This window comes from Watersipora subatra, chromosome 10 (genome assembly GCF_963576615.1).
Source record: "Watersipora subatra chromosome 10, tzWatSuba1.1, whole genome shotgun sequence".
NCBI classification, from domain to species: domain Eukaryota; kingdom Metazoa; phylum Bryozoa; class Gymnolaemata; order Cheilostomatida; family Watersiporidae; genus Watersipora; species Watersipora subatra.
In genome coordinates this window covers 26,012,227-26,024,288 of record NC_088717.1, presented here as the reverse complement: position 1 = coordinate 26,024,288, position 12,062 = coordinate 26,012,227, and the positions used below count along the sequence as shown (strand labels likewise).

The following is a 12,062-nucleotide window of genomic DNA, read 5'->3' as shown; positions in this document are numbered from 1 at the left end:
ATCGTGTTGTTTTCGAGACCGATATTAAAACGCTGTAAAAACCTTCATTACTGTGAAAGTTAGTGGCCCAATCTTTATTTTGAGTACAAAATCGGAATCAATGTGTCTGATTTACCTAATAAATACGATAAAAGTTTTATGTGACAATTATGGTTTAAGGTATTAGTAATTCAGTGCAAAAGTATTCAATGCATAGAATTTGGTGGCTACTCAAGTCTATATTGCAACCTTTTCGTTTCGTAAAAAATAATATTTTAAAGAAATTGTTCGCAAAAGCGATAAAATGTTTCAGAGTTTATGAATGTTTCCATCAGAAATGACACTACATATGATACAATTAGAAATATAAAGATATACCTGGCACAAAAAGAGAAAATTCTAATGACATTTCGTTCATGTTTTTGTAGCAGCGGGTGAAACTGAAACGCCCGTAGCTACGACAATGTAGTCATAAATTCAAGCTGGGATGTTGTGTTAGTTGATAGTATTCAAGCTGATCATTCACATGTTCTTTTCAAGGTAATTAAAATATTTTGGAACAAAGAAATTATTTTTTATTATTGTTATCGATAATTCTGTTTAAATTATCAAGGAATATGCATATGGATTCCGAAAGCATCCTTAATGCAACAGATTAGAGGATTTTGGTTAGGATGAAGTCACTTTCCTTTGATGCAGCATTAATCCGAGACTTTAAAATTACTAGAGTAGTTTACAAAGGTTGGCTAGAGCAGCGAAGTGGCAAATCACATTATTATGAAACTTCATCAAATGTTATGGTCGCACTTTTGGTCGCGTGTGATGGTCGCACGTTATAGTGGCACGTTATGGTCGCACGTTATGGTCGCGATTTATGCCGTGCATTTTAACTCTAGCAGCGAGAAAACCCAAACCAGTAAAGTTGTAAAATTCATACTCTATAGGATCAGGTGAGCGTGTTTAAATTATGTCGATTATTTCAACATTATTAATAGCTTATTTCTACAGGCTTGCAAAGCATAATTGCAGTAGTAGAGGGTGGTCAAAAACTTACCTATGGTGACGCTTAGCCTGAGTATGCAGGAAGTCCTGTTCAATATCCTCTGCCAGTGAGTCAACACTGTCTGACTGAATAGCTTCCATTTTAGCGAATGCTGACTTCCTGTGTATATCTGGCGTGTCAGGTGAGTGCCTGTTCAATATAGATGCTCATGTATTTTGCAGACATGCCCACGACTGAAATTCTTAACGAGATTTGTGTTTAGTTCCAAGCAGTTTAAGAGTAACTGTTTTGATTGGTGGTTGGTCAGCTACAAAAGCTTTTCATTGGCTGTAGGGTCGACATCGAAGGTTTTGATTGGTCGTTGGGCTGATAACAAAGGTTTTGATAGGTTATTAGGTCGAGATCAAAGGTTTTGATTGGTTGTTAGACTGCCATAAACGGTTCAATTGCTTATTGGACTGGCATGACAGGATCGGGCCGATTGTTGGACAGCCATAAAATGTCTTTATTGAGTTTGAGAAACAATTTTGAAATGCTGTGATTGATTATGAGACATGTATTACATGTTTTGCTTTCTTGTTAGGCAGCTATTATAGGTTTTGGTCAGTGCTTGGGTAATTTGTCAATGGTTTGATTTTTGTTGGACGACTAAAAACTCAAAATTAGTTTCGCTGTCTATAGAAATTAAGAGTTGAAACATGAGTTCACCTCCGGCCTACTAAGCTGATAAGATAAACATAAAATGATTTGATAAGACAAATTAGTCTAAAAGTAATACTGTGTAGGAGAGTTAGCCAAATACCTAACATAGTTGTGCAACGTCTTGTCATCTAACGAAGGAATGGTAATGGAGCCAGACAGACTTCTACCATGACCAGGCTTTGATGAGCCCCACCCTAACTTATCCTTGAGCAAGGTTGCCTGCAAAAGGAGAAATAATCGTAACCATAAATGAGCAACACACGCTTGGTTATGAACAATATCAAAAGAGACATACGTTACCTATGTATTACTTCATACACCATATGAAGACACATTCTTTTCTAACTAAAATCAGCTCCACCATTCATCGTCACCAATATAATCACCAATATAATAAAACTGACTTCACAGAGGATGTCAACAAGAATAAAGAACAGACATCCTTGTTAAAATCATCACCTGTCTGCATTCCACGCAAATACAAACTCCTAAAATACATATTGTGTTGAAAAGGCAAGCAGCAATGCATTTTAATACAACCATAGATACAACCATAGCTACAACCATAGGTACAACCACAGCTACAACCATAACTTCAACCATAGATACAACCACAGCTACAACCATGGCTACAATCATAGATACAACCATAGATAAAACTATAGAACTCTCCATCCACACACTCCATAGGAAAATCTTACAACTATCGACAGTTCGTTTACTCATTTGATTGGCTTTGGTTCATCGTCGACCATTAGGTCAGGAGTCAACATACCCGAATGCTACGATTCCGAATTTTCTCAACGATGTCTCGTCGAAATTCTTTGCAGAGGACAGCCTCGAGCTCATGCAGCTTCTTCTCTTCGATCTCTATAACTGTTGGCTTAGCATCTAGACTCCTGCGTTGTAGAGAGATCAAACAATAAACAAGGTCAACTAATCAATGTTAAAGGTGAACAGAGCACAGCAATCAACAAGAAGTGCTCAAGGGAGACAATGGCTGAGATGCCCTAGTAAAATCAAGTACAATAACTTCATCAAAATTTAGAAAGCTTTCCTAAATGCAGAGACAAGTTACAATCAATTGGCCTATTTTACCATACACTCATATTCAAACGGCTGGTAAGCCTTATTCAAAATGTTTCTTACCATCTCCTCTCACTACACTACGGTAAGGAAGGTCCAGCCTTTGATATAATTATCTGTTGTATATTACCTGTTGTAGTTGTATGTTACGCCGTGATAGGAAAGGTCCAACCTGGTCTCACTATCTGTTATATATTATGCCAAGGCTAAAAACTTTGTTTTTTGACTACCCTCATCAGGAGATATTGAATAAAAACTATTTTAGCATAGCTTCAAACGTGAAGGAAATTAAAATAATAGTTGAACTATGAAAATGAAGGCAATATAGCATACAAATACAGTGCACCCTCAGAATACGATTAGCTCGATATATGATTTGTTTCACCTTACGAAGTGGAACATGATTCAATAGGACAAGGAGCATTTCCAACAAGTAGCACCAGATATGATATGAGATCCATGCGTAACCTGCCATAACTTTACCATAGACCAAATGATTACCTCAGATCATCAATTATCTTGGCCAACTTTCCCATCTCTTGGTCTATGAGTCGCACTCTTTTCTGTGGATCCATCTTGTAGTCATAAACAAAAAGGGGCAGTCCTGTAATCCTCGCCCTATTCTCCATCTCCTTTAAAACATCGTGAAGCTAATGACAGCTCAACAAGCAATAAATGGCGCAATATTCATATACTGTTTCCTCAAATTGCTTGTTGAGGAAGATCTATGGGCTTGTAACATAGATATTATAAATGGCTCAGACACAGCTAAAGTTTGAGTCCATTTCAAAGCAAGCCTAAGAGCACACAGCTGGCTAAAAACTTTGTTTTTTGACTACCTTCATCAGGAGATATTGAATAAAAACTATTTTAGCATAGCTTCAAACGTGAAAGAAATTAAAATAACAGTTCAACTATGGAAATGAAGGCAATATAGCATACAAATACAGTGCACCCTCAGGATACGATTAGCATGATATATGATTTGCTTCACTTTACGAAGTGGAACATGATGATTTTTTTATCTCACCATACAAATCCTTTTTCACCATACAAATTCAACACAATTTTGGCCGGAGTTCAAATTTGGCAGTCGATGTGCTTACTACGTACATCAAAGTGACAGCTGCCGAAATGCTGTTCAACGAAAATATTTTTACAACGCCTGAAAGTGACCCGATGACTGATTTCTCTCAGTTCAACAATTCACGTGTGTAAAACGGTAACATTTTCCTTTCAAAACTAGCAAAGTTAGAGCTGCGATACCTTCATATAGAAGGTACAGTAGTCAGACCACTTCCCTGACAAAATTCCACATTACAACAACAGCATCATTCTGGTTTTCTTGCCGAATTAAGTTGAAAAATGTTTTAAACAGGTCGGCTAAAAACTATAGCGAAAGCGAAGGCTGAAACTGATAAACGATAACATTAATGTGATAAAAAGTTAAAATTCAGTGAAATAGTCAAAAATACATACTAAAACTTAGCTTAAAGTGTGTGTGTTTAGTAAGGTAAACTTATTTGAAGTGAATTCAAAGTTTTTGTTATACGTCTGTCTGTCTTGAAAGTAAGAACTTTCTACGGTACAGAGTGCTGCTAATGAACATTGTAACGATACATTTTAATGCAGATTATAGCCAATAAATACACTAAATATAATAAAGTTACTGTAGATAACTATAGTTACTAAGGTTAACATACTATTTTGTTACTAACTTTTAATATGTACGACACTTATATAAAATTTTGATGATTTTCACCAAGGGATGTTTGCATTATATAATTACTATGGTTTCTATACCCCTACATGTGATTTTTTCACCATACGATGCCAACCCGGGAACAGATCAGCATCGTATCCTGATGGTGCACTGCACTTAGAATGAGAAATTAATGGGCCATCAGTGTAGACATGCGCACAGTCTTGTAGAAAAGAGCACCTAGGGAGAAAACCTACTGAACTGTATCTGATCAGAGCTACTCTGAATAATAGAGTAGTAAGTTAGCACAAGTAGCCACTCAGTAATCATCTCATAACTGCTGCTGGTATCGTCATATATCACAATAAGAATCTAGCATTAAGCTATCTCAACAGCGAATGCTGTCGCCAGAACATTCTGCTGCTACAAGATATCACATGTCACTCAGTGTTTCCTGTTGTCTAATAAAATAAGTTTATCGTATACATGTACTATTTAATATTATTCACACTAATAACGCTGAAATACTCCGAGTTTATAAGTTTTGAAGCTCATAAGGAAGCTCTTGCAGCCAGAGGAGTATAATAAACAGACAGGCAACAAGAGCTTGTTGAAAGGTGCACACAAATTAATATAAGGATTTATGAATATCATCTTAATATCAGAGGCCACAGTAAAAGTACATTTGATGCAAGTCTTTGTAGAATTGGGTTATGATTAGATTGAGAAATTGAAATACTTGAGTAGAAGTCTTCAATACAACTGAACTATAACTACAACACTATTTTCAGAACAGTGGGTAAAGAGGGGATTGAGGGGAGACAACTTCAGCTAAAACCTGATTGCTGTATATACATGTAGAAACTTTAAAAGCCATTTGTAAAAGGGTTTCTACGGAGAATGAATGTCGACAAACTTATAAAAGATGAATGGAGGTATGGCGACAGCGGACTAAGTGGTGGAGTAATTTGAAACAACTAGCGTATAACGGATGATTATAAGTTTAGTGAATAGAGTGAGAACCATAGAATGGTTAGAACTATCCTTTACAGATGATTGTCAGTAGCACAGGCATGTCTACTTCCAGGCTGAATGCAAATGCTCTATACACACATATGTAACCAAGTATGCATGCGTATAATATACTGTGTACATAGTGTATATATAGTTTCTATATACATGTATAGTGTATATATAGAATATACATATAATGTATATATATACATGTAGAGTGTATATATAATATATATACATAGAACATATACATGTATATTATAGGGCATATATAATATAATGCATGCATTATATATAATATGATATGGTGTAGATATAATGTAAGGTATATATGATATAGCATATATATAAATATACAGCTTGGTGTGTGTGTGCGCGCGTATCCAGAAAAGGATATGTGTGTGATCAAATGAAACATCAGTCTAGTGAACTATATTTAGACCACATTCACCATGAGCTATATTATTAAAAAATACACGTACATACTCCCCTCCTTCCTCCTCGCTGTCACTGCTAGACACTGACGAATCGTTATGGTTAAAGTAAGTGTCTTGATTGCCTTCCTCTGAGGTAAGAGTGGTGAGGGTCTGGCCAAAATCGGCCAGGTGCTTACTGATGCCGGTGTTGAGATTCAGATCCATGCCATCCATTGCCCATTGGATATTCATGAGCCACTTGGCATTCTCTTCTGAAAGCATCGTTGAGATGAACATACAATACTCTCAAGTATAGGTGAGAGAAACATGTGATACTCTCAAGTATAGGTGAGAGAAACACGTGATACTCTCAAGTATAGGTGAGAGAAACATGTGATACTCTCAAGTATAGGTGAGAGAAACATGTGATACTCTCAAGTATAGCTGACAGAAACACGTGATACTCTCAAGTATAGGTGAGAGAAACATGTGATACTCTCAAGTATAGGTGACAGAAACATGTGATACTCTCAAGTATAGGTGAGAGAAACATGTGATACTCTCAAGTATAGGTGACAGAAACATGTGATACTCTCAAGTATAGGTGAGAGAAACAGGTGATACTCTCAAGTATAGCTGACAGAAACATGTGATACTCTCAAGTATAGCTGACAGAAACATGTGATACTCTCAAGTATAGGTGAGAGAAACATGTGATACTCTCAAGTATAGGTGAGAGAAACATGTGATACTCTCAAGTATAGGTGAGAGAAACATGTGATACTCTCAAGTATAGGTGAGAGAAACATGTGATACTCTCAAGTATAGCTGACAGGAACATACAATGCATTTTATATCTAATTTTGTGGCCAATCTAAAACCCTCTCCCCACACGTTTTATCAATTCTCATCGTTTTACAAACCATTTCTACAGTCTTACAACTGTATTGCAAGTCACAGCAGTCCTTTTAATTAAAGACCAGAACCCCACTTGCTATCAACATAACAATTATTGCTATCAGCATATAGCAATTATTGCTATCAACATAGCAATTAGTACTTAACAAAGAATAACCAATTATTGAAAATACAAAATGGGTCAGTGTGCAACTAAATGACTTTTATTATTGACCGCTTATATTGTTGAATCAAATTTAGTCAAAAACTCTTGTCGACTGAATAAAATATTTATGGTATTTTCAAATATACTTATCCACGAGCTATTTTGAAAAGTTGTCACACTATGAATACCTGAAAAAAGAATCACGGGCAAGCTAGAGGTTAGTATGAACCAAACCAGCAGTATACAAAGATTAACCACTAAAACAGGCTTGTTACAAAGTTGATACTTGGAAAAGGTAAGTATGACATGCAGTTAGTGTTGTTAATAAAATACAACCCTCTCAGTTTCTGAAACCCAAGACTGACTGACCTTCGGAAGCCTTAGGCGCAGTGTTTGAACAAATCTTAAATGTCCCTTTCTCTACAATACATGCGTTCATCACAGGTAGGTTGGTTCTGTCTGGCTTCCAGTCATCCAGATTCACTTCAAACTGCTCATCAAACCTCACGCAAAAGTCTGTAAAACAGTTGAACTTTCAAAAACTTCAGCTTAATATTATATACAAAGCAGATTATTGGGAAAAAACTGTGAGAGAGGGGCTGTTCAGCAAAAGCCCACCACTCAAAGGGTTAGTTAGAGTGAGAAAGCTATTGATGACAAAACACGGAGTTTATAAAAACACTGTCCTGCGTCTTGGAGTTGCTGCTTCAAAAAATCGGAAGAGAGCAATAAATCAAAACACAGATGCAAAAACCAGATAAAGATTAAGGGCATATTCACCGGCATGTATAAAGTAGTAATACGACAGGCATATTCACCAGCTTGTATAAAATGGTAATATGACAGGCATATTCACCAGCATGTATAAAGTAGTAATATGACACAGAGTAAGCTTCCTTCACACTAACACACTGCAAAATTCATCAACGGTGAAAGTGATTTGATTACCTCTCCGGATAACTTGGAAGTACACATTCACTACTCTAACAAACAGATAAATAGTGTAGGACAATTCTCAAGAAGCTGGGATTACACACTCACCACATAATTACAGCCATTTCTAATAATGCAGTGCACCGTTGCAAATGTTGCGGGCATAGAAGGTTGCACAAAATATCAGCTTGAACAAACACAAAACATCAAAATGAGCGCAACATGCAGGATATGGGCAAACCTTGATGAAACTTTTAAATAGTTACCTTTTTACAAGAGCTTATAGCATTGAAATGGTGAACGGAATTTGAAATTATTGAGTTAAACATGACTTTAAGATTGAATTACATGACTTAAGGGATATTGAAATTCACCTGTGAATGTTCCATTAGTAACCAAAGAGTTGCTGGAGCACGCTTGCACCTGAGTTCTCTCTATTGTTATCAGCAGCGCTGATCCTCCTTCCAGCAAATCTGCTTTCTGCGCGGCATCCTTAAATATGAGGTCAAAAGTTGACACATGCAGCTGATCATAATTATACTCTGATAATTCTGGATATGATGTTGAGAAGTTGCTAAATTTATAAATAAAAACATTTTCAGCAGTTAAAATTGCAAATACCCGCTGTAACTTAACACACATGTAACATGGGCTAACTATTGACATGCTGAAGAAGTGCTCACAACTTACATCTTACAACAATGGCTACATAGAAAGTAAAGTATTAAACAAGTATAACGAGCTAACTTTAAGATAACGACGCGTTCAAGACATAATTACCACAGAACATTTTAAACACCAACATGTTTAGCATAGATGATATAACAATATAAAAAACGATATGAAACAATAGAGGGTGCACAACTCCATATGTGTGAGGAGGTCAACTAGAAATATTATTTTGACTAAAACCTTTTTCCAAACATTTTCATCGGTTAACCAAAAAATTCCAAACCAAATCCAACCAAAACCAAACCAAACTCAAATTCCCAAACATATAAAATCAGTTAACCATTTCTGTGTTTAATTTGATTGGAAGTAGCGCATTTCATGAAAACGGGAACTGTTAAATCCCTTATTTAGTGAACCACGTACTGTACTGTATAATAATAGTAAGAGAAAATGGAAAACTGCAAATCATGACAATCCTAAAGGTATAGCATTGGCAGTTATCTGACCCCTTATCAGTATATTTTTAAACTTTAAAACTTGTTTTGATGCATAGTTTAAACTGCAGAGAGGTAACCTTGTATGACACCGTTATATAAAATAGGTTTTTGAAATGGGTCCAAAATCCTTTTGGCTTCTATAAAATATTCATGGAAATAGCATAAGATAGTGATCAGCGGTTTAGTAAAACAACCTGTACCACATGTAAAAATATTGCTACCTTGTAATAAAACAAGAATATATTGTCATTAGTGGAAAGCATTTTTTTAAAAACAAGATTGGCCTTTGAGCAGGCAGAAATGTAAGCCTTCACTAGCAAATATCTCTTCAAATAAGAATTGACTAACTACAAACGTAATGACAGACTTTGGTCTCTATAGGTGAATGTGTTAGGAGTCTCTAGGTCTAATAACGCAAACCTATGTGGACACCTAAGAACAACAACAGCTTTTTACTCACCCTTCTTACGGCAAACTAACAATGGTAAGAATGTAGGCTAAATGGAAAAGTTCAAAACCAAAGTTGTCCCTGACCTTAGAGAACATTTTCATGGTGAAACCACTAAATTCTACCCAGTAACATCTAATAGACCAAAAAAAAGTATATAAGAACAGAATGTGAAAAGATAGCACTAGTAAAGTACATGTAAAGTTTTTGAGATACAACATGAAATAAAATTTGTTAGCATAAATAAATAACGAAAGTAATTACAATAATAGATAATACCTAATATATTTAACTATTGATCCTAATGTCAAACCTGAATACATGGATACAACTAAAAGATAACGTTTTACTCAACATTTTAGTCTGTAACCATACTTGACATGTTACATAAAACACACTGTTATTACTATAAGTCTGACTCGTGTTGTTTTTTGCAGGTCATAGGAACAATTTGACGGAAAGCTCTCACTTACGGTATAGGAAGGAGTGAGTGGAACACACACTCCGATATCATCAACTGTCAGCTGAAGGAAGAGACTGCTACTGCTTGATACTGAGATTGTGCTGGACCGAACTCGTGACGCCCGTTCCAGAATGCTCTGGGTGGCTTCCTGTATCTCAGAGTTGAGAGCCATCCGCTGCTCATGCCAGTACTCATAGGCATTTCTGTAGTTGAGCCATACCATAACGGCTGTCAACAAATAACACATACAGTAAATGAAATGTTTGGAGCTCGCTATGTTTCACTATGTACACTTTGTTAGAATGCTGCACAAGAAGTGAGAAAAGAGAGGCGTTTCACTAGGTACACTTTGTTAAAAGTTAATTACTTTGATTTGAAGTAGCATAAAAAATTTGGTAGGTACCATAGAGTTATCCTTGTTGGCACCGGAAACGCTAGTGTTGTTATCACTCTAGGGGAAGATAACTCTATGGTAGGTACAGCAGAAAAACAAATTTAAACTCAAATGTTACTATTTTTTGTGTATAGGAAATGATCTTAGCCACTGCCAAACAAATAAACTCACTATTAGTATATTGACATGCTATCTCACTTGAAACCATTGAAAAGTGCTGACTAGTGTTCTAACTAATTGAATAGACAATTAATCTCCATCAGATAATAAAGGAGTTGTTCACTCTAACCAAACAATGAAGTAAGGAGTTGCTCACTCTTACCAAACAATGAAGTGAGGAGTTGCTTACTCTTACCAAACAATGAGGTAAAGATTGCTCACTCTTACCAACCAATGAAGTAAGGGGTTGCTCACTCTTACCAAATAATGAGGTTAGGAATAACTCACTCTTACCAAACAATGAAGTAAGGAGTTGCTCACTCTTACCAAACAATGAGGTAAAGATTTGCTCACTCTTACCAAACAATGAAGTAAGGAGTTGCTCACTCTTACCAAACAATGACATGAGGAGTTGCCCACACTTACCAAACAATAAGGTAAAGAGTAACTTACTCTTACCAAACAATGAGGTAAGGAGTTGCTCACTTTTAGTAGATGAACTAATGAAATACACTTTTCAAACGATGAGGTAAGGATAAACTCACCCTTATCAAAAGAAGCAGGCTGTATGAAAACTATGGGCCTCTGTAGTGTGATGAGTAGAACCTCTTTATCTTCACTAGACAGCATTTCCTCCTGCAAAATATTAAACAATTATGATGTAGAAACAACAAAAAAACACAAGATAGCCGTCGAGCGCAACACAGAAAAAAACTAGTAATTTAAAAAAATTAAATAGTGGTGAGAAATGATGGCAAAAGTGCCCCATCTCACAGTTATATTTGCTAAGAGAAATAATTCAGCAATATACTTGGCACAATGAATAAGAAATACAGGACTGAAACTTCAAAATATATGAATTAGAAAATAACAGTCTGCTAGGTTTCACTGACACAATTTAGTTTAGCAAGCTCACATAAATTAAGCCTACCTTAAGAGCGTTGCGTACGTCCACTTTAGTCTTGAAGTAAGATAGCACCTGAAACTCTGACTCCGCTTCGCTGAACATAGGGTTGTTGATAAGCTGTCCGAGAGACACATTCACCTCTATATGAGCCTTTCCAAACAGTTTTGCACCTGTAGACACATGTCAGTATAGCCCGATTTATTTATCATCTACCGAAAGACATGTCTAACATTGAACAACTTGTTGAAAAATGGCAGTAAAAAGTGTTATAAGCAACCATTGATGCTACAATAGTTGATTTCTCCCCTCCATGTTCTTCATATTCGTATGTTTCTTGCATTTTGCAACTTTTTTAAAAATGATTGATTTGGCTGCACTGTGTAGCTCATAACATACATAGTGATTCAGTTTGTGGCGAAAAACCAAAACATAGCTATAACATACCAAAGCTATTATACAGCAAAAAAACTGGCCACAACGGAAACCAATATACATGTATATATATATATCTCAAAGTTTGTGTGTGTGTGTGGTGTGTGTGATTTGATTTGTCTAGCTATAGCTATTAAAATCTTGGAATGAAGAAGTCGTATCGCGGAAGATTTGCTCTCAGAACCTCCTGTT

The 12,062-nt window shown here is 36.0% G+C and overlaps 1 protein-coding gene across 1 annotated transcript in view; it reads right to left on the bottom strand.

Moving 5' to 3' along the window:
• LOC137406922 (bridge-like lipid transfer protein family member 1) overlaps positions 1-12,062 on the bottom strand; it is a 139,606-nt gene that overhangs the window by 39,075 nt on the left and 88,469 nt on the right. The window contains 10 exon segments of the mRNA XM_068093524.1: positions 1,034-1,171; positions 1,785-1,903; positions 2,460-2,583; positions 3,272-3,399; positions 5,963-6,174; positions 7,335-7,481; positions 8,273-8,390; positions 9,989-10,206; positions 11,077-11,167; positions 11,463-11,647. Coding sequence (XP_067949625.1) covers positions 1,034-1,171; positions 1,785-1,903; positions 2,460-2,583; positions 3,272-3,399; positions 5,963-6,174; positions 7,335-7,481; positions 8,273-8,390; positions 9,989-10,206; positions 11,077-11,167; positions 11,463-11,647 — 1,480 coding nt within the window.